Source organism: Cricetulus griseus, chromosome 10 (genome assembly GCF_003668045.3).
Source record: "Cricetulus griseus strain 17A/GY chromosome 10, alternate assembly CriGri-PICRH-1.0, whole genome shotgun sequence".
Lineage (NCBI taxonomy): Eukaryota > Metazoa > Chordata > Mammalia > Rodentia > Cricetidae > Cricetulus > Cricetulus griseus.
In genome coordinates, this window is record NC_048603.1 from 32,338,259 (window position 1) to 32,362,519 (window position 24,261).

The 24,261-nt window shown below is 44.6% G+C and overlaps 1 protein-coding gene across 2 annotated transcripts in view; it reads right to left on the minus strand.

Moving 5' to 3' along the window:
* Positions 1-24,261, minus strand: part of Deptor (DEP domain containing MTOR interacting protein) — a 156,287-nt gene that overhangs the window by 108,042 nt on the left and 23,984 nt on the right. For both annotated transcript variants that reach the window (XM_027431694.2, XM_035449690.1), the window contains exon 2: positions 1,867-2,045. In XM_027431694.2, the coding sequence (XP_027287495.1) occupies positions 1,867-2,045 (179 nt within the window). The remainder of the gene's footprint in view (positions 1-1,866; positions 2,046-24,261) is intronic.

A 24,261-nucleotide genomic window follows, 5' to 3' on the forward strand; every position in this document is an offset into this window, starting at 1 on the left:
ATAAAATTCACTTCATCATTTATCCCAGAGTCTTCATCAGCATGACGCTGGAGCAGCATGAGCCTCCGAGCACACGCATGAAAGCCAGACGAGGTGGCATACGCCTGGAACCCCTGCACTCGGAAGGCTAAGACAGAATCACTATTTCTAGGCCATCTGGGGCTAGAGAGTATGACCCTTTTTGTCAGAAAAGCAAAAGAGATATAAATGGAAATGTCAGCATATACCTAGAATGATGCTAGGGGTTTGTAGCAGTTAGGGAAAACTGCAGTGAGAGTGTGAGGGAGCAGTCCTCAGGACTCCAGCTTTGGGAAACGGGAGCTTCCCTGAATTATTTGCAAGTAGAAACCTAACAGTGAGTGAGCAAAAATAAGGAGAATTTCTGTCTTAGCTTAGAGGAACATCAGTGTGCAAGTGTTAAAGCCACACTGAGACTGCAAGGAATACTGTCTTAGGATTTCTATGGCTGTGATAAAACACCGTAACCAAAAGAAACTTGGGGAGGAAAGGGTTTATTACATCTTACACTTCAGGTTACAGTCCTGAAGCACAGCGGGAACTGAGGCAGAAGTCTTTGAAGAATGCTGCTTACTGGGTTGCCCTTCATGGCTTGCTCAACCTACCTTCTGATACCACCAGCCAGGGGTAGCACTGCCCATAGTAAGCTGGGCCCACCTATATCAATTTTCAATTAAAAAAAAAAGTACACTACAGGGCAATATGGAAGCAGTTTCTTAATTGAGGTTCCCCTTAATTGAGGTTCCCCCTCCCTAACCTATATCAGTTCAACATAAAACTAGCCAGCACACATGTTCATGAATGTTCACTGAACCACTGAGAATGTGACGGTTTGAATGATAATGCCTCCCATAGACATATATTTGCATGCTTAGCTCCAGTTTTTGAACTGTTTAGGAAAGATTGGGAGGTGTGTCCTTGCAGGAGGTGTGTCACTGGGAGTGGCCTTCGAGGTTTTAAAAGTCCACTCCAGGCCCAGTGTCTGTCTCTCTGCTTTCTACCTGCTGATCAGAATGTAAAGCTTTTAGCTGCTACTCCAGCACCAGGTGTGTTTAGCCATGATGTCGTCTGTCTAATCATAAACAAACCCTCTAAAACTGTAAGCGAGCCCCATTTAAATTCTTTCCTTTATAAATGCTGCCTTGGTCATGGTGTCTCCTCACAGAAGGAGATAGTGGTGAAGATAGAAAACCAGCCAAAACTTATAAAGAACCTAAATGCCCCTTAGCTGAACAGATAAAGCTACATTGGCCTATTCATGGCACGCTACGCATGCAACAGTATACATAGCCTACCACAACAGCACAATGAATGGCTAGAGACAGGGGTCTAGAGATAAGGGAAGGGATCTTAAAGGAGTTAGTTGGGAAATAGAGCGGATCACCAATACATGTGATCAGAAGGCAGAGGTAGTATAGCAGGGAAGGAGGCGTGTAAGATAACAAAATGCAATGACACACATTTATGAAGACACCCTGTGGAAACCTCTTGGTTTGTCGGCTAGCCTACAAAGACAATAATTTCAGAGACGCAGTGTGCTGATCAAAAAGGACTGTCTCAAGGGTCAAATATGGTAAACTGTCTTGGAAAGCACATGAAAATAACCCAAGTACCTCTCGGAGGAAGAGGCACTGAAGAGATAATTTAAAGTAAAATGTTATTTGCTTGCTAACTAGCATTTGATTTTGTGGACTCGGGGTCTCACACAGTCCAGACTGGCCTCAAATGCATCATTTAGCCTGCATGTGTTGTCTCACTCCTGCCTCTGACTTTGTAATGGGTACATCCGTGCATTCAATGTGGTCTTCACTGCCTCTCCAGATACCTTGTCAGTGCCGCCTAACTCACCGTGATGAATGATGCCCCGGTCGGCTAATTTCTGCATGAGTTTTATTGCCGTCTCTCGGTCAGAGGCTTCCTTGTGTTCAATCAACCAGTCAATCAGTTCTTTGGCAACAAAGCAGTTTGGGTAGGTCTTCAGATGGTGCCGTCTATCTTTAATAACCTTTTCTTCATGGAGCCTCAGCCTAGAACGATAAACAAGAACGTGAGGAAGGCTGATGGCAACAGGAATCACTAAACCAATCCTGTGCGGAAGTAACCGTAACCGAACAAGTTGGAGATTTCCATTCAGTCGCTACCCTGTCTTCATCACAGATCACTCAGGATCTCCATATTTGCATGTGTACACTTTGAAAGACCCCGCCCCCTGGCTGGTTCTCTCTCAGTGACACTCCCATACGCGCGCACCCACACGCCTGGTGGCTGGCTCCCTCCCAAGCTGGTTCACCCAGGCGGGGCTGCGACCCAGGCCCACCCGCCTGGCGCCGCGCCCCGGGGCTGGGGCCGAGCGGGGAGAGGACGCCCCCCGCCCCCGCCCCCGCCTGATGGGGAACCTCCGTCCCAAGGTCAGCCATCTGGACTCGGAGGGGGGAATTGGGTCTGTTGTACCAGGTGCAGACCTTGAGAATATACTGACCTAAAATAACTCTGTACCTCATTAAATTGTCCAATAGAATCCCTGTAACTATGCTTTTCGCTTCTGCACGGTGCTTTTAGCTATATAAGGACCCCTCTCCCTTGGCTGGGGGCTTAGCCTAACAAAAGCTAAGCCCCCGGGTACCAGCGCTACTAATAAAGCCTCTTGCTTTTGCATCCAAAGTTCGTGGTTTCGCTGATTCCTGGGTGCGGGTCTCCTTCTACGAAAGTACCTCTTCTGAGGTCTTTCACACCTACCTGTTAGGGACTTCTAGGCAAGGAAGGCATGTATCAGAAAATATGGACAAACAAGCTTGCCTTTGAGGGATTTGTTTTCTCCAGTAGGGACCACAGCTATGTTTTTATTTGTTGATTGTTCTTGAGACAGGGTGTCATGGGGCCCAGACAAACTTGATTTGCAGCCAAGGAATACCTTGGATTACTGATCTTCAGGCCACCACCTCAGACTTCAGGCATGTGCTACCACACCTAATTTACCAGCGCTAATAATCTTGGTGTGAGGTTTATGGCTTCCATAGAGTTGATCTGAGCGCTTCACGGTGAGTGATTAGCTCACACAATGCTCACAACAATCCACCAGGAGTTAGTGTTACCCTCATTCTTTTACAGCAGAGACTGAGGTCTGTTGTAGAATATTATTTTAACTGGGCAGAGAAGTGTCTTATTTGTTTATGCTGTAGAATACAACTTTAATTGTGGAAAGGTGTTGTTACTTCTGTTTATGCTGCATTTGTTTAATTATGTAAAGATATGCTGTATTTGTTTCACCTTGCCTGCCTAGGGCATCTGATTGGTCTAATAAAGAGCTGGGAGACCAATAGCTGGGCAGAGAAGAGGCTAGGTGGGGCTGGCCTGGAGACAGAATAAATACGAAGAAAAATCTAGGCTTGAAAGAAGAATAAGAGGAACAAGAGAAGAAAGAGGAGAGAACAAGGGGGTGGGTGATGCCTGGGCCAGAAGCCACCCAGCAGACACAGAGAAGTAAGGAAAGTAGGATATACAGTAAGAAAGGTAATAAGCCCAGAGGCAAAGGTAGATAAAGAGAAACATTAAGTTAAAAGAGCTAGCCAGAAATGTGCCTAAGCTAGGCCGAGCATTCAAAACTAATAATAAGTCTCTGTGTCATGATTTAGGAGCTGGTTGGTTGCTTAAAAGAAAAAGCCTGATACAGAGGACCTGCGATTAATTGTCTAAACCCACATGGCTACGAGTCTGGAAAATGAGATCCGAGGCCTGTTGCTGTCCCTGAGTTCATCAGGCTGCCTCTAGCCAGAAATGGATAAACAAAAAGTCAAGGAGAAATCGATTAAAGCTGTAAAAAAAAAAAAAAAAAAAAAATACAACTTCCAGGCTGGTAAATTTGTGGAGATGAAAGTGCTTTGTGGGAGCTTCCCCTCCCCTTCAGTGACTTCACAAAGGAATTATGGACCTGCCTTTTCTTTAAGGTTTCTGCTGTTTACTGTTTTTTTTTTCATCCTTGCATCTCCTTTACTTTTCAAATGAATGATTTTAATTGGCGACTCCCAAGGCTACCTGGTACAATGCACTCACCTGTCTCCTATGTTTCATAGCACATGTTCTGAACAGTCAGTCCTGGGAATTGGAACGCCTCATGAAGGGTTGTGGGACTCTGTCGGGTGATCTAAGGGCTCCCCCACCCTCATCAGGAAACGGGAGGGTTTGGAGAGATATTCCATACTTGGCCATGTTGAGATCCAGGGGTGGGTATGTCAAGCAGAAACGCAGCTGTGTGGATCCTTCTCCGGGACAGTTCTAACGAAGGAGACTGAAGGGCTGGGGGTGTGGTGCACAGGGGGAAAGTGTGTGCCTAGTGTGTGTAGATGAGAGAGCGAGAAAGCCATGATGCAGTGGAGTGAGAGGGAGAGAAAGACACAGAGAGGGACACACAGACAGACAGACAGATGACAGACAGACACAGAGAGGGACACACACACACACACACACACACACACACAGAGAGAGAAAGACAGTCAGACAGACAGACAGACGACAGACAGACACAGAGAGGGACACACACACACACACACACACACACACACACACAGAGACAGACAGACAGACAGAGAGGGACACACACAGACAGACACAGACACAAAGAGGGACACACACAGACAGGCATACACACAGGCACACTCTGAGAGACACACACACACAGACATACACACAGACACACACACAACACAGACACACACACACACACAAAGACAGACAGACGAAAGAAAGACGACAGACAGACACAGACAGGGACACACACACACACACACACACACACACACACACAGACATACACACAGACACTCAGAGAGAGACATACACATACACACATACAGACAGAGACAGAGAGAGACCTACACACAGACACGCACAGAGATCCTATTCTTGTCTAGTTTTCTGTTTTGTTTTGTGGGTTTTTTTTTTTTATTTTTTTCGTTTTTAGATACAAGTTCTCCTGTATTCCAGACTACTCTCCTAATCCATATGTTACTAAGGATGACCTTGAACTTCTGAAACTATAGCCTCCACCTCCCAAGTGCTAAGAGTACAAGCATCTACCACCATGCCCAATTATTTTTTGTATGCCAGGCAAACACTCGACCAACTGACCTACATCCCCAGTCTTCTGGGGGGGGGGCAGAGACTCTCATACCCCACACTGGCCTCAAACATGCTATGTAGCTAAGGATGACCTTGAGCTCCTGATCCTTCTGCCTCTACCCTCCAAGTGCGAGGATTACAGAATGCATCACCATGCCCACTTTAAATGGGTTTTGCTATCTCAAAAGTTGCCTCAAGTGGGGAGTATACTCAACCAAAATCTCTGAGGCTTAGGTGTTCTTTGCTATCCAACTGCCCAAGACCAAATTGTGTTCTCAAATTCACACCTGCCTCCCCAGGTGGCTTTTCAACTCCAAATAGTCCGTGACTCTGTAAAAAGGGAATGGGTTTCTAAAGATGGGATTAAGGACTGGGGGTGGAGGTCAGAGATGGAACACTTAAATAGTATACACAAGGGTCTGGCCCTAATCCACTATGACTGAAAATTAGGACATAGGCCTATGAAGATACAGGGAGAATGTCACCATCAGTGCACCAAGGAGGCCTCGGAGAAGGACAATGCACCGTGATCTTGGATTTCCAGGCTCTGGGACTGAGATAAAATTTTAAATCATATAGTCTGCTTTGCTATACAGGCCCAACAAACTAATGCAGCCACTGAAGGCTGAAGACTTCAAGACCACGGAAAGACTCAAGGACTCAGGCTCTGCAGGGGCATAGGCAATAGAGATGGAGTGTAAGGACAGTCCCCAGAGATGGGGACTACAGAGGAAAGGGACAGTCCCCAGAGATGGGAAATATGGACAGTACTTAGAGATTGGGACTACATAGAAAAAGGACAGTCCCCAGAGATGGGGACTTCAGAGGAAAGGGACAGTCCCCAAAGATGGAAAATATGGACAGTATTCAGAGATTGGGACTACATAGAAAAAGGACAGTCCCCAGAGATGGGGACGACACAGAAAAAGACAATGAGGTTAAGTGAGTTTCCAGGCCATGCATAATGTTGTACTAACCATTTTCACACACGTTAAATGATCCCATCTAAAAGCCATTCAGCTATTTGGAATCTCATTTTCCTCACTTGTAAGAGAAGGGTTTTGAACAAGTGAGTGTTGAAATTCCTGCTTAATCTAACTCCATCCACCCTTTTTCTGCTAGTTGCAGCATCCACCATGCACTATCAATTCAAGGAGCTCATATGTAATTGGGCTTAGTCCCAACATGTGACCCAGCCTTAGCCAATGACAGAGCCAAAAGGCTCTGCCTTTTGGTTCGTGAATGAGCATGTTGCTTAGACAAGGCAATCCTGAGGCTTTGTAAGCCCTGGTTGTCACTAGACTTTATATCGTATGTCTCAGATGAGCATGGCGACGGCTACGATCCCCAGCAGCAGAGTGCTGCTCCAATTGTGGGCTGCATCACAAGATCCTGTCTCAAACAAACCAAACAAATGCCTGCAGTTACAGCTACTGGCCATTCTTGCCACAATGAAGACATGCATGCCCTCGGAAAAGCCTTCAACACAGAATAAAGCAGTCATAATATAATAACAGATACAAACAGATCAATAGAAAAGTTTACCAGGCATGACAGAATATGCCTGGAATTTCAACACTCTGGGCAGGAAGCAGGACTGCCAGTTTGAGATCAGCATAGTTTACAAAGAGAATTTATCCCTAAAACACAAAACAATGGAGTAAAGACAGATCTTTCTACTAACCCCACCTGAGCACCTGAAATCAACAGTCCACAAAGCCAGTGAACTTATATTTAACTAACATGAACCACTATGTTCCCTATCCATTGAGGTTAACTAGGTCCTAAATCCCCTGCTGGATGAATTAATGGCTCTATGACACACTAAATGATATCATTTTTGTGCCTCCTGAGAACCCATCAGTAGCCGGAATTGTGTAACCTGAACATAGTTATCCCAGGGCTTCTAGATCAGGTATCTGTTTCCCGTTTCCCTGTCTCCTGTACTCTGTTGTTGCTATTACTGTGGTTAGTATTTCATTGGATTTTTGAGACGGTGCCTTGCTTACCATGTAGCCTGGTTGATACACTCATTGCCTTTGCTCTGGAACTCAAATAGTCCCTTACATCTGCTGTTTCTATTTTGCCATGTTCTCCTAATCTAGCTTGTATAAAACTCTAAGGGAGAATCCAGGGGCTGCAAAAATGGCTCAGTGGTGAATTGCACGTCCTGCCTTTGCAGAGGACCCGGGTTTAGTGGTTCCACATATACTTATAAATAAAATGAATCTTTGAAAAAAATGAATTCAGAAGTTTTGGCAGAAGCCCAATATGAACGTCTACAAATAAGGAAAACGAGCAGGGTATGGAATTTTCGACATCTATTTTTCATTACTCAGAGATTGTTTTGTGTGCTGATAAAAAACTGACAGCAAATGCTGATATTTAGTTAGGACATTCAGCCACTTAGAGTTACCTAAAACCCGAGAGTCAAAATGTGCTACAGGGCTCATGAATGAAAGGACACGGAGATGAGTCCACCAGTCAGAGAGATGAAAATGCCATCGACAGGAGGAAGATAATTCTACAAGACATCATCCAACAGGCCTAAGATGCCCATAGGATAGCGGTGATGCAGCAGGATTGCCTGATTTAAGAAAAATGTGGGTATGAAAGGTAGAGACAGACAGAGTTTATCAAATTCATCCTCATAACAGTAAACTGAAGGCTAGGCAGGGCTATTAACAAACTGTTGCTGCTGTAGCAGCAAGAGCAGCAAGAACCACACACAAACACCTATAGATGGGTGTGAGGAGAGAAACTGGAGAAGGAAAAAAGTTAGGAAAACCAACTAAACAGGAACTTCAGAGAGACAAGAAAATAATTCTTTTCTCATAAGCATGGCCTAAATACTGCATGAGACCTACTTATACTAAAGAACAATTATTCATTAGCTCTGCAATTTAACTCTCACTGAGTACTCTCCATCTAATCTGGCAGTCCTATAGGGGGTATGTTTTATTAAACATGGAAGCATATTAGGATTAATATTTTATAGGGGAAAGAGAGGGATTTACATTGATAGGATTTGAGTCCTTCCTGCTTTCTCCTCTAGGGAAAACTACTCATGTAATTTTGTTGAGAGGACCTGACTCGTTGTGTTTATCTACTTCCTCCAGAAAGACTTTGGCCCATATATTTGGAGCCAAGCACTAGCCTTGATGTCTAAGAACCAGGTGAGAAATACAAACTGCAGAAGATTAGGAACTTGTAAAGCTGATACAATGAAACTAGAGTTCAGCCGGGCATTGGTGGCACACGCCTTTAATCCCAGCACTTGGGAGGCGGAGGCAAGCAGATCTCTGTGAGTTCGAGGCCAGCCTGGTCTCCAGAGCGAGTGCCAGGATAGGCTCCAAAGCTACACAGAGAAACCCTGTCTCAAAAAACCATTAAAATAAAATAAAAAAATAAAAATACTAGAGTTCAAAATCTCCAGCTCTTAATATTTCACCAAATGATTTAAAAACAGGAGTGGTGGGTTGCTCAGCAGGTAAAGTCACTTACTGTGCAAGTCTGGAGACTTGAGTTTGGTCCCTCAAACCATAGAACAGTGGAAGGAAAGAACTAACTCCACAAAGTTGTCCTCTGACCTCCACGTTTGCACCATGGCATATGCAGGCAGACACACACACACACACACACACACACACACACACACACACACACACACACACACTTATAGTAAATAAACTTTTTTTAAAAAAAAGAGACAGATGTAAAACAGACAGCACATTTGACTAGAGGTGGCCAAACAAGGAAAGAGGTAAAACCTAACCAACACCATGTTTATGTGAGTGTGTACTCGTGTGTTGTTTTTTGACATAGGGTATCAGTATGTAGCCCAGGTTAGCCTTAAACATAGCCCACAGATTCCTGGAGTGTCGAAATTAAAGACAAGCATGTCTAAATGTTTTTAAAGTTGTGGGGCTGGAGAATAGGAAAGAGGTCTAGAAGGCCTTACAATAAGGCTTCAAAATTAGCATATGAGAAAACCTGTTGGTCAAGAGGAAAGCTGGAGCCTAGTGCCCAGATCTCCAGAACTGGTAGCAGACACTGGGGCAGGTACAGAGACTCACCAGGGTCCAAAAGTAACCCATGACTCACAATACTAAAACATATGCACCTGGGTGGAGATTTAAAATGCCAAAGAGACACCCAAATGATGGGGGAATGTCCTTCTGTATATATGTTTCGCTTATTGGTTGATGAATCAAACACTGATTGGCCAGTCGCCAGGCAGGACGTATAGGCAGGGCTACCAGACCAGGAAAAGGCTGGGGAGAGGAAGGCAGAGAGAGGCCATGAGAGAGATGTCATGTAGCAAAAGAAGGAGTAACAGGTCTGGACCCTTCTCCAATAAGATAAGACCATGTGGAAATACTTAGATGAATAGAAATGGGTTAATAATTAAAAGAGAGTTAGCCAATAAGAAGCCTAAGCCATCGGCCAACAGTTTAATAATTACTATGTTTCTGTGTGTTTATTTGGGGCTGAAGGGTGGCGGGACCTGGAGGAACAGAAACCTCCATCTTCACCCAAGGAATGAAGCCGTATTTTGAATTACACATGACAGAGCACACATGAAAGCCCACACTGTGCCAGTGACCCCACAAACCTCCCCACGGGACATAAAGTCTCCAATTCTTTGTGCCCACTACTTTTGAGTCCCTAAACTTTCTCCCCACTCCTATTTGTTTCCTTCTTCAGAAATATGTAATTGCTGTAATAGCCCCCCCTGCTTCTGCCACCAACTGTGCATCTCTGTCCAGTATTTTGATCTGGGACACAAGAGGCCAGAATCCCCTGAGAGATGCCCAACGGATCCCCGATGTCTACTGCTGTCAGTACCAGCCAAGGAAACAAGCAGAGGGTCTGCAGTGACAAGGTCTTCGATGACAAGCAGGTTCTCGATGCACAGAAGCCTTGTTGCTATGGAGAACCATCTCTGCCTAGCAGAACAAACCTAGGATGGGAAGCTGGGTGAAGGCAAAAAGTAAGACTCCTTCCAGTTACCTTGGCCCTTACACTGGGGAAAATTTAGCTATCAAATTTAGCCCAGGAGAGAAAATGGCACGTGGAGACAACCTTGCTGTGGTGGTTTGAGAACTACCCCCAAAGGCTTATATATCAGAATGTTTAGCTATCAGGGAGTGGAAGAGTCTGGGAAGGATTAGGAGGTGTGGTCTTGTTGAGGAGGTGTGAAAAGCCCACATGAAGCTGTCTTTCTCTCTGCCTTCTGCCTGCCAGGAGGATATAAAGCTCTCAGCATCCAATCCAGTGCCATATCTGTCCTCTTCCTGCCACGATGACCACGGACTAACCCTCGGAAACTGTAATTAAGCCCTCAATTAAATGCTTTCCTTTATAAAAAGAGAAATAAACTCGAGGTACGGATGGAGACACCTGTGACATATAAACGTAAAGGTGAATGTTACAGAAAATTCCAAAGCAAAATGGGAACAACTGCGGTGATGTCTTGCTTGTACAAATAAAGCTTGTCTGAAGATGGGAGGGTGGAGCCAGCCACTAGCTAACCATAGAGGTCTTCTGTACAGACAGACAGGAAGTGAGATGGCTGGGCGGAGCAGGAACTCAGTCTCTTTTCTGCAGGGAAGCTAATGAGGTAAAGGTGGCGTCAGCTTGTTCCTTTTTCTCTCTGATCTCTCAGCATTTATTTCTCCCTGTATCTGACTCTAGGTTTTTATTATTAAGACCTGTTAGAACTCATGTTACCAAAAACAATAACACACGCTACTAAAGAAAGAAAAGAAGGAAGGAGAGAAGGGAGAGAAGAAGGGAGGGATAGAAGGATAGAAAGGCAATCTCAAAGAGAACACAATTCAAAACACACAATTGTTCTAACATATAGTGAACTGTTAGCAAAAATAAAAACAAAAACATGGACCAAGCAAGATGGGTTAGTGGGTACAAGCCTGACAATTTGGGCCTGGAAGCCATGGCAGAAAGAGAGAACTGACTCCCTAAACCATACACTCTCCAGACTCCATGGTATGCTCCCTGTAATAACAACAACAACAATAATAATAATAATAATAATAGAACTTTGAAAAATATTGGTGCTTGAGAGTCCCCCTATGTGCTAGGCACTGTGATAATGGCTTCATGGCCATTGGTCCTCATGATTGCTCCCTAAATATTCCCCAAACTGCAACTGGTCCCTGCATGCAGTTACAATTTTCAAGAAAATACTGAGCCCTAATTTTACAAAGTTATTTCACCCAAGTACACCGAAATCTTCACAGGACTCCTGCTAATTAATTCAGTGACAATAGCACCGAATCATTTGTTGAACAGAGTGGCAGGATCCAAAACACTAATTCTTAGACATGCTGTCTGTCAGGAATCCAGGAATAACGAAGGTCGATTTATTTAGAAATTTAAATGTGGAGCAAAATGCCACATAATTCAGTGGAGGAGGAATATGTTAGGAGCCAAGAGCAGTCTCAGCTCTTGTACACTCCCCCACCCACCAAAAAATTATTAGGTAGTGTTTACCTTGAAATACTACAGAAGAGAACTTCATTTTCTGTGACCCCTGAGCCCAGTGCTAATTCAAACTTCTTTATTTCCACTGACTCATTCTGCTCAGTGGGGAGCAACATGACACACTGGCCCCTCTGGCCTTATGTCCCTCCAGAGGCTGACATGTTTCTTATTTCAGAAAACAGCCACCATGCACTTTAATGGCAGCTAGCTTTTCTTCCTGTGTTTTAAGGTATAAAAGCAATTCATTTTTAATCTCTTCCAGGGCCTTGCACAGGCCAGGCAGGCAGTTTGCCATTCATATTCTCTCTCTTTCTCTCTCTCTCTCTCTCTCTCTCTCTCTCTCTCTCTCTCTCTCTCTCTCTCTCTCTCTCTCTCACACACACACCAAGAGATATTTATCCATTTTGAATAACCATGACTCTGGAATATATAAATTTAGGGTACCCCAAGTTTCATGTTGCAATATGAACTCAGTTTCATGAAGTTTTTCTAGCTTTACAGAACACACACACACTGCTGGGTACATCAAAGAGGCAGCTACAGCAAGATGGGGGAAGCTTTTCTATGGGCTCAAGATGTTACCTGATGTTATTCTTAGCTTTTAGGCTGGTAGAATCTAAATTAATAGATTCTGAAATTTATGTATTAGACACAAGATGCTAGCTCCAACACAGAGGTGGGCAAGGGACAGCTGTTCTGAGGGTTAGAACTAACCCAAGATAAGGTAATTAGCCTCTAAATCGAGACACATTTCTTTCTAAGAGTTTTTATTCATATTCATTTGTCCCCTGTTGGCCAAACATCATATTTTGTACATGTGGGAGCTACATATTATTTACTAAATAATATAATGTCCATCATAACTGGGAAGGCTCATTCTTAGGATCTGATATAGAGGGAAGGTCAGCAGTGTTCAGGAGAGGGGAACAGCTAATAAAAGGCATTAAGAAAGAAACTCTTGGCCGGGGGTGAGGGTGGCACATGACTTTAGTCCCAGCAGTCAGTTTGAGGTCAGCCTGATCTACTGAGTGAGTTCCAGGACAGCCTCCAAAGCTATAGGGAAACCCTCTCTTTAGCTTCCCCCCCGCCCCCCGCCAAAAAAAAAAATGAAAGAAAGAAACTCTTGGATGCTATCAAAATTACTAGCCATTATGCTTCAGATCTGAATTTTTATCCCCCCTATATCTGGCATGACATTTACATGTGACGTAGGAAGACTACACCTAAAGTGGATTGACCTTGGTTCTTTGACACAAAGTCATGTCTATAGCTCGGGCTAGCCTCACACTGCCTTACTTCTACCAACACAACAGGGCTTGAACTAAGCTCATTTCTTTCATATTTTACAACTTTTTTGAGACAGGGTCTGATGTATCCCAGGATGGACACAGCTAAGGAGTACAGCATTCACGAGGGTGTTGTTTGTGCAGAGCTGGGGATCAAACCCAGCACTGCTCACAAGCTAGGCAAGCACTCTGACAAACTGAGCTATATTTTCACACTTATTTTTTTTGAGAGTCTCACTAAATAGCTCTTGCTGGCCTGGAACCCTCTACGCAGACCAGGCTGAACTCAAACTCATAGAGAACTGTCTGTGCCTCTTGAGTGATGGCATCAAAGGTGCAGGCCACCACACCCAGCTTAAAGCCACAGTTCTAAATATAACATGCAGCCTGTGGACAGTGGTCACCCTGCTCGCCATGTCCAATGTCCCTTTTGATTTAAAACTGCCTTCCTCACCTTCCCCTAATCCAGGGAAGGTTCAAAACCCATCCATGTGTCGCTTCCTGGAACAGGGCCTGAGCAAAAAGAGACCCGGATCTATGATGGCCCTCACATATTTCCATAGGCAGGCCAAGATGAAAGCCAAGGACACCCAGTTCTTCCCAATCCACCTAGCACAAATGAACTAAACCTAGCCAAATGGATCTTTACCCAAGCAAAACCACACCTGCAGTTTTCAAGCTGTCTTTGTGCAACGAAACACTTCAAAACAGAGCCGTAAGAGTGCATTCTGATTAGAAGGAGTTTGGACTATGAAGTACAGAATAGTTTCCAGTTTTCCCACACATACTTTCTCCATCCTTGGTCTTCCTAGAAATCATGACAAAAGGTTCAAAACTAGCAGGCGTACAGTGCCTATGGTGGAGCACTCTGTAACTCAGTACTAGGGGGAGGAGGAGGAGGAGGAGGAGGAGGAGGAGGAAGATGAGGAGTTCCAGGCCAGTCTCAGCAACCCAGTGAGTTTAAGGCCATATTTCATCTCAAAAACAAAAACAGAAACAAATGATAATAACAAGTTAACAGAGCCAGACGATGCTAAGGAAACAGGCCTGGCAGGTTTGGAAGAAAAAGAAGGCTGACCAGCATAGAGACACAGGGAGCACCTGAGGATGGACATGAGGACTGGCGAGGGACAAGCGTGTCTGGAGTAGATTTATCCATCAGTTTTCCTTCTAGGCCATGTGTATTCTTTCAATAACTAAGACTGGGGTAGGGGGCAGGAACCACAGAGTCCTATCCTCTCTGCTCAGCTTTTTGCTGATAGAATGCTAGAAGCGGGCGTGGGGTGGGGGGTTTGGGGGGTGGTGGTGCTACCTAAGACACTCCCTATACCCTAAGGTATTTGAGTGAGCCTGGATTCTGTGGATCCATGACTTTGAAATCCAGGCTCTACACAGGCTTTTCTCCCCAACCCAGACTCCTCTCCCAACCACAAGCACAACCACAAGCTTTGTGCTGGGAGCATTCTTTACTCAGGATGGTAAACCCGTCTCCATGCTGTGGTCACCAGATGTCCCTATGCACAAGCTACTCTCTCTTCCCTCCTTTAATAACTCAAAAACCTTGCAGCCTTGCAAGGGCACCTGTTTGGTGAACATGTTCCCACACTGAGAGCAGCCTTCTCTCCTCTCCCACAGGGTCTTAGTGCCACTGGTAAAATGTGCATCACACTGCATGACCTCAGGTCCAACCATGAACACAAAGTGAACTCTGCTCATGGACTACTACAGTCCCAGTGATAGCTAAGAGAGCACAGATGGGAAAATCAATTAGGCTGAACTCTGCATTCGGTATTATGGGATGCCCAAGTACAACAGCCCTTGGATTCAGAATCTAAACCCCTTTTCAATATACTGGTGAGAGCAAACACCTCTATTTTATTTTAATGTTTAACCCCCCTAGCCATGGTGTTTAAAAAAAAAAAAAAGACTTTCCCATTATTCATCTCAGACATCTGGTTCACAAACTTTCAATTCAAGGTGATTCTGTAATTTTCTATTCCTGTCTGGCTAACCAGCTGCCCAAATTGCATCAGACAGTTCCCTCTCCAAGTCCTCAGAGAAGAAACATTACTGAAGGCAGGGTGTTAATAATACCTTCAAAATCACTGTACATCTTATAAGAAATGTTGAAAATATTTTTCAGAGAAACAGCTTCGTGAGGATGCAGCAGCTTGAGGAAACCGGAGAACAAATGGGGTGTTTGAAGCCACCTATCATTTAAAAGCCACGTCATGCATCTCAGGTAAACAGTTTAATCAAACAACACAGAAAGCCAAACAGAGTCAGGAGGAGCCATGTGACACAGGCATGGGTGCTTTAAAATCAAAGCTTCTGATCCTTCTGGAATGTTCCTTAATGACCAAAATCTGTCCTTGGAGATCTGAGAACCCAGAGAAAGCCGTTCTTCCTCTATCACCTATCCTGGAAAGGGTCTGAACCCAAAAGAATGAGACTAAAACCAGGAAGAAATGTAATTTAACGCACAGCATTCCCTTGTGAAGGTTTGAATTTGTCTTATAATTAACAATTTGGGAGGTTTATTTCTTTGTTTTGAGACAAAGTGTCACCCTGTTTGAGACAACTAGCCTGGATCTTGCTACATGGACACTCTGGTCCTGAATTTGCTATGATCCTCCTATCTCAGTCCCTCAAATGCTGGCATTATGGGAATGTACAAAGACACCCAACTCATAATTAAAATCTAGGTGTTAAAAACGTATGTAATGAAAACGAGTTGGGTATTGGTGGTGCACACCTTTAATCCCAGCACTTGGGAGGCAGAGGCAAGCAGATCTCTGTGAGTTTGAGGCCAGCCTGGTTTATAGAGTGAGTTCCTAGATGGCTAGGGCTGTTACACAGAGAAATCCCATCTCAAAAAAAAAAAAAAAAAAATGTATACAATGAAAATGAAAAGTCTCTTTCTAGTTTGGCAAGAATGCACAATTACTAAAATGGGTAACTACCAATGACCTGTTAAAGCTAGATGACAGGGGAATGAGAATTACGTTTGGAATTTTTCTCAAGCGCTATTCAGCAAACCGAACTCTACAGTTATTTGTGTATTTTTGCTCTGTGTGAGCAAACATGTAGCTTGATAAGCATATTTCTTTATGAAATAGGTACACATGGTACACATTTTACAAAGTTTAGTATTTATTAGGGTTATCAAAAAAAAAAAAAAGACAGGTTCTCTCTATTACGTAGCTCAGGCTTCTCTGAAACTTGCTATGTAGATCAGGCTGGCCTTGAACTCACAGAGATCTGTCTCCCTCTGTGATGACATTAAAGGCCCATACCACCACACCCGGCTTCACATTTCACAGTTTTATTTGAAGAAGATGTTTGAACTTTTCATGACTGATTATATTAAGAGAGCATATAGACGGGAATGAAAACAGGAAGAAAGGGGCTGGAGAGAGCTCAGCAATTAAAAACATATACTCACATACTGCTCTTGTAGAGGATCAGATTTTGGTTCCTAACCCACGTGGGGGTGGTTCACAACCACCTGTAACTCCTGCTCCCTCTTCTGGCGTCTTCCAGTATCTGCACTCATGTGAGCACACACCCCTCCCCACACATACAGCCATAATATTAAAATAAAACATTGAAAAATAGGAAGAAAAATTATAGATCTGTATACAGAGAGCATATGACTGTGGAAAGGGAGAAGGAGCTGGTCTCAGAAACCCCCCCACTGGTCTCAGACCACACACACACACACACACACACACACACACACACACACACACACTATTGTGAAGCCCCTCCCCCCCATCCAAAGCATCAGCAACCACTTTAAAGACAGTCTTATCAAATTCTACCAGAAAAGTCCTTCTCAGGGTGTGGTAAGCAATGATATTGTGAATGAAGAATAAATATAGAGTCAAAGTTGTAAAACAAACCCTTCCATGGCTCATGATAAATCAAAACAAACCAACTCTCTCCCCCTCTCTCTCTCTCTCTCTCTCTCTCTCTCTCTCTGTCTGTCTCTCTCTCTCTCTGTCTCTCTCTCTCTCTCTCTCTCTCTCATTTGCTTTTGTTGTTCATTTTCTTTTTGATATTTTTTTTGAGACAGTATATTGTGGCCAAGGATGTTTTAGAACGCTTGAAACTCCTGCTACAACATCCACCAAATGTCCAGCCACCTGTGTGACATATCACAGCAAAGCTCCAAGACTGGAAACAAGGAAGGATATTTCACTCAGAGCCGGGCATACCATATGCTATATGATGAAGGAGCATTTGCATAAATAAAAACAGTAATGTCTTGCATCTTCATAGAGCCCTGAATCACCAGACAAACCCAACAATCTCCCTTTGACAGGGTGTATATAATGGATCACATCTGTAATCCATGTATTTAGGACACTAAGGCAGAAATGCTGCAAATTCAAGCCTATCCTGGGCTACCCAGGGAGTTCTAAGCCAGCCTGAGCCACAATGTGAGACCTGTCTCAAACACAGACCACAAGAACAAAATAAATGTCTATCCCTGAAAATCAGGAGGATGGTATCATACTCATCTGATCTTGTGAAGTGAAAAAGCCTGCCAGCCCTTGCTGGAGATGCTGCAGCCCCACCAATTAGAACTCGTGATAGAGCAGAGGTGGAATATTGCACATGCAGGAGCAAAATTATCTTAGGCTCCCACAGTCTCTTTAATAGCCATTTATCACCCACCTCTACATCTGACCTAACACCTTTTTGATTGTCAGGTAAGACCTCTGGAATGTACTAATTATCTAAGTTGCCAGGAGACCACCTAGCTTCCGACAGCATGAAGACTCCGAATATCAACATCAGCACCTGGAACCTCTAGCAGAGAATCTTTTGACTGGTTCTAACTCCACCACCTCCCATACCATCAGTGTCTTCAGGAAATGCTGCTATTCATGTCTGACTTCTACCCAAGCGCTCTTGTAAATGCTTCCGTGGTAGAACATGTCATTTGGGGGGCAACGTGACAACCTCTGGTCATCTTTGGCTCAGGGTAATTTGTCTCTTCCCTTTGGAACAAGAGTTGTGTTTTGTATTGGCAGCAGACACAAAAGGGAACTAGGAGAGAGGGGGGGGGGGGGAGGGAGGGAGGGAGGGAAAAAGGGAGGGAGAGAGAGGGGGAGAGACTTATTCAAGTTGTGTTTTAATAACGGACAGACTCAAGACTTGAATCTAGACCTGATTTTTTTTTTTTTTTTTTAATTTGAGAGACAGGGTTTCTCTATGTAGTCCCGGCTGTCCTGGAACTTACTCTGCAGACCAGACTGGCCTCAAACTCACAGAGATCTGCCTGCCCCTACATGCTCAGTGCTGGGATTAAAGATGTACACAACCACTACCAGATGGACCTAATTTCTGTGTGGAGAGCTCTCCATGCCATCTAATGCTGCAGGGTTGAATCACCAATATTCTGCCTACTTTGTGGTCATATAGATTCAGAAGATGAAAAAAATGTATATATCACACAGATATATACCCATATAAATACAGAGAGCCACGGAAGAGCCTACCAAAGACACCCCCATTCTCCTGTTCGTATTGAGCCAATGCTCTTTAACTATGATGACACACTTAGGGACAGGAAATGTGTCAGAGGGTTCTACCTTGCTGGAGAGTCAACACCAGTGAGTGCAGGGCATAAATCCAGAGATTCAATATGTGCATAAAGGCTCCCAGCCTTTTAAACCTCTCATCTTATCCCGGAGATAAGGGATAATATAAGATGAATACAGGAAGGCCTTGGGGCATTAGACGTGTGATTTTTCATTTAGCTTCCATGTGAGCTTTTTCTCAACAGGTCTGCTGAACAAACAAAGAGCCAAAGCGAGATCAGAGCTAATCTCCAGCTAGTCCTCTGATGAGTCAGAAAACACCCTTCCTGTTTGCAAAGTGCCTTTCCAAGAAGCTCCAAGACTTTTTTTTTTTTTTTTTTTTTTAAAAAGCAGGTCATTATATATCTGCACACCACACCCAGAAGTCTGAGGCCTCTAATTGCCTTACAGGTGAAGAAATGAGTTCACAAGGTTTGGGGACCTTGCAGAAGATACAGGATGACTCACAGGACCGTGCTGGTTGCTATGCCAACTGCCTCTTGTTTTTTCCTTGGTAAAGGCCAGAATCACACTCTCCATTCTGGGTCCTCTGTCCTTATCATCCCCTTCTAATGAGGGGGTGCATGTTCTCAGACCCTCCTTCCACAGACAGGGTTCACACATTACAACAGTTGTTCTTAAATTACTGAACACATTGTTCTATCCTTTACTTCTGGTCCCAAGATCCTGCAGTGGATTGATGAATGCTGCTATTCAGATGACAACAAATAAGGAAAGGAAAAAATACGGCTTCCAGGTATGCCCAAGAGTCTCGGCTGAGTCAGCAAATGAGAAATGATCCCCTGCTTACTCCATTCACTATGCACCGACGACTCATTGTGGCAGAGCTATGGAGCCAGAGAGCCAGCACTCGAGGTTGTATCTTTCGTTCACTTGGAGGTTCAGACAAAGTGTGTGATTTCTCTTCTCTGTACTTGACTTCCTTATCTACCATAAATAAATAAATAAATAAATAAATAAATAAATAAATAAATAAATAACAAAACATGCCTCATAGATTTGTTGTAAGGATTCAGTGAAAGACTCTAATATAAAGTGCAGAGTATCCAATGCTGACTCTTATTAGTTATTATATAATGTCTTCATTATCAGAGTTTGACTGCAGCATCACCAGTCTCCCGTTAAACACACATTTCTGCCATTTCTTAAGGTAAATGTAGTCCTGAATCAAGGAAAGATTGCGGGGGAGCGGGGAGGTTGGGACCTGAAGAGACCTGGTTGTTCTCTTGTTAAAGGATCAGAAGGAATGATAGAATGTCAGGTTAAATCCAGGGCGTCCTATAAGGCAGCCCTCGGTCACTCCCCGAGAACAAGCTGAAATCTGTTTTCCCATGAGGTGTGGCTATAACCAGTCTCCCATGTCTATGGTGTCACCCAAACATATAAAGAAGTCAATGAGGCATTTTAACTGGAAAACAAAAACAAAAAAACAAAAAACCATCAGCCCATCCAGTTGAAGCCTTCCCCCATGTAAGTTTTCATAGATGGGAAAAGGGATACTTGGTGACTTTGAGCTGTCTGCCCTGTTGGCCTTAGCTGAGATTTAAACCTTGACTTCCTGTCTGTTAACAGAATGCTCCAGTGTGCTCCCAGCAACACTAGCGGAACAGCAGCTGCGACTCCGCTGCTTTACACAGAACTGCAGGTGGCCTTGCGTCATTTATGATAACACCAGCCTGCGTTCATCCTAGAGACGCTACCTCTCCAACCACCAACTGGAGGCTTACTAGTTCTGAAGCTCCTCCCCAGGAAGAAACAGACTCTGTGACAATGTTGGACTAGAGAAAACTAAACAGATAAAGTGTGGTCTATTGTAATGAACTATGCCACTCGATCTGCAAACCGAGGCTGAGATTGCTACACTCAGACCAGGAAGTCGACTCTCAAATATGGTGTACCTGAAAATCACCAGCAGGGCTTTTTTGAGACAGGGAAGGCAGCCCAGAGCCTAGGCTTCTAATTCAACAGGGCAGGGTGGCCCCAGTATTTACATTTCTAACAAGAACCCTCCTGTTGCTGCTGCTGCTGCTGCTGCTGCTGTTTCAGCCATAGTTTGCAGACACCTGGGTTGAAATCAAACAGACACATGAGAGAAGATAGGGAATCGGGAACCAAGTGCCACAGGGGAGACAGGGCAGGCAGATCTCTGCTGGGCAGGGTGTGGAGAACAACATGGCCACCCCACCCAACACTCATATTCTCAGGTTCTTGACTTCTGCCACAGAGAGCTGGGACTGCTGGGTCTAAGGCAGACACACCTTGCCAAAACAGTAAAAAGTTCACCCAGGAACTTGACCCCAGAGTTTGGCTTAGTTGGGGTTTTAGGGTTGAGTTCCGTCCTTGAAAGGCATCTCCCTACCTGCTTGCTACTGATTAGCAGGCCCAGCTTGGAAAGCTCAGGAAAGCCAGTTTGAGGCCAACCTGAAATATATAATGAGACTTGTTCTAAAAAAAAAAACAAAACAAGACAAAACAATGACTTGGGAGGTGTGGCTACCAACAGAAGTCAGACACAGTCAATTCTGGGAGGGGCTCTGACACCTAACTGTAGAGGGAGCACGGCCCGTCTAGATGCTGTGGCGGTGGCAGGGAGTGCTCCCGGCCCAAGTTTCATGACCTAGTAAATAAGGAAGCTAGCTGGATTTCTTTCACAAACCTCCCTACTCTCGAATCTGTTTTTGTGGACTCCCTGAAGAGCCTCCTGGGAAAATCTTCCTTCATAGTATCAAAATAGAACAAACGGTTTGAGGCACATTTTGTACTGAAAAGATCAACCACAAACCACAAGGCTGGGCAGCATGGAGCAGCAAACATTTCCTTGGGGCTTCCAAACTCGGATGATTGTATTTCAAAGGGAAGCCTGTGCTAATAGCCGTGCTATAAAACACCATCTAGGGTTACAACCCATCTATTTTCAGTCCATGGGACAAACACTAAAGCTGCCACAGCGCCACAGGCTTGGGTGTTGCACACCTATACCACGAGAACACATAAGGCTATTCTGGGTTTAAAACTATCATTTCATAAACCCTTAAAATTGTTTTCAGGGCTGGGCGGTGGTGACGCACACCTTTAATCCCAGCACTCAGGAGGCAGAGGCAGGTGGATCTCTGTGAGTTTGAGACCAGCCTGATCTACAAAAGTGAGTTTCAGGACAGCCTCCAAAGCCACAGAGAAACCCTGTCTTGAAAAACCACACACACACACACACACACACACACACACACACACACACACACACACACAAACGTTTTCAGGAACATCTGCAGGAATGGTGACAGTGGCTTTTGGTTAAGAGGCAGTCAGTATACATGCATATGACGCTCATACCAGGCATAGAGACAGATGTTCAGGGTGAACTAGTTCCCACGGTCACTATGGTGGTTTGAAAGAAAATGGCTCCACAGATCCACAGGCAATGGCACTATTAGGAGGTGTGGCCTTGTTGGAGTAGGTGTGGTTTTGTTGGAGGGAGGAAATCACTGGGGTGGGCTTTGAGGTTTTAGATACTCAAGCCAGCCCTAATGTCACTCGCTTTCTGCCGATCCAGATGTAGAACTCACAGCTACTTCTCCAGCACCCCGTCTGCCTGCATATAACCACGCTTCTCATGAGGATAATGGACTAGTCCTCCAAATTGTAAACCAGCCCCGATTAAGTGTTTTCCTTTATAAGAGTTGCTATAACTTTTAAGAGTCATGGTGTCTCTTTCCAGCAATAGATACCCTAGCTAAGACAGTCCCTATAACTGAAGGTGTTTCTTTCAAACGAAATGCTGTGATCTCTGTGGATAGGATGTACACAAATCTGTAAATATCTCTATATTAAAACTGAATCCACCCAACATCATTTCCCCTTTCTATTGGATCTGGAAGATACTTGGATAAGGTCTAGAATATACTTGGGTGAGACACTGCAAACCCCTGTGGACAGAAAAGAAAGATTTGTCCTGGTGACTGGATTAGTCATTAACACTTTGCAAGTGGCAAAGAACACTGGCCAGCGAGTAGGTAAGAATTCTCACCAAGACTCAATCGTTCTTTGTATTTGTTTTGTTTTGTTATTTGCGACGGGATCTCACGTAGCCCAGGCTGGTCTCAAACCCACGCGGTGCTAAGGAAGACCTTGAACTCGTGATTCTCCTATCTCCACTTTCCAAGTGCTGTGGTTATAGGAGTGCGACACCATTCAATGTTTTTGTCATCTCAGTGCTGGAGATTAAGCAGGGAGCCCGGCACATGATACAGAGGATTGAGACAGGGTCTCGCTAAGTTGGCCACGCTAGCTTTGAAGTCATTCTATTGCCCAGGCAGGCCTTGTATTTGAGAATCTCCTGCCTCAGCCTCCCAAGTAGCTGGGGCTTCAGGCCTGTGCCACCGGATAGGTTCTACTGGCTCTTTCTTCTAAGAATAATTCTAAAGCCAGGTGTGCTGGTTCACGCCTGTACTACCATCATTACTTAGGAGGCAGAAGCAGGAAAATGAGGGGTCCATGCTTATCACCTGATACCACTAGAGTTCAAAGCCAACCCAGGCAACACAAGACCCCTCCTCTTTCTCCCCCCCCCCCGTGTGTGTGTGTGTGTGTGTGTGTGTGTGTGTGCGCGCGCGCACACACACACACACACACACACAATACTTCTGCATGGTTGTCTCTCTGTGTGTTTTCTGTATACTTAAGTCTTTCATGAATTCTCTATTGTTTTGCAAGTACTCCACACACTTGGTTTTCTAATTCCCTACTAAGTGATGGCGGGTCAGTAGGTTCTCATTGCTGTTGGTGATTACATAAAGAATCTGAAAACTTACCAAGCCCCATTTAGAGCCCCAAGAATGCCCAGCAGGCTCCAAACACCTGTGGCTACTTTTCAAAAACAGCCCTCATTAAGCCAAAGACAGTATCTTCTAAAGATAGCTAAGCAAAAATCTCATCGGCTCTCAGCCACATTCTCCTGACAGCTGTCCTTTGGGCTGGAGTGACATTTGGTGAGATCTAAAAAGTGGCAGTCTGTTAATTAGACTAGCAGAGGCAAAGGCAGCAAGCTGGACAGGGACTCTGGGAAATCATTATGATTCTAATGGGCCTTTGAGAGGCTTTTCTTAATTGAACATCACCCCATTACTGCATGCATCCCAGTATCTTTTCATATTTGTTCTATTATAGGCAAGATGCTGCAGTGTGAGGCCAACACAACAAACCCTTTAGCTACACACCAGAAAGAAATGATGCTTGCGCTCTGGGACTCCGTAGGCTGTCCTGGTTCCTCAGTGATGCTCGGGCACCTATTTTACCTTGGGGAGTCTATTCCTTGGTGATCCTTTGCTGGCATCACAGGTACAGCTGCCCTGAAGGATTCTGATCAGTTAACTGTCTCATTTGTTGTTCCCAGAAACTTAGACTGCCAGCAGATCAGCGCACATTTATGAAACTAGTAGCTTTTACATGGATGATGGGTTAAAATTCAGGGAAAAGGAACTAACCTCAAAAGCAAATTCCTTATCACAAGGAAGGGGCTGTGGCCCGTTAGTGGCCTGCCTGCCTGCCTGCCTGCCTGCCTGCCTGCCTGCCTGCCTTCCTTCCTTCCTTCTCTCTCTCTCTCTCTCTCTCTCTCTCTCTCTCTCTCTCTCTCTCTCTCTCTCCTTCCTTCCTTCCTTCCCTCCTCCCTCCTTCCTTTCTTTTTAATGTGATGCTGGGATTTGAACTCAGGGTCTTGTGCACAGTAG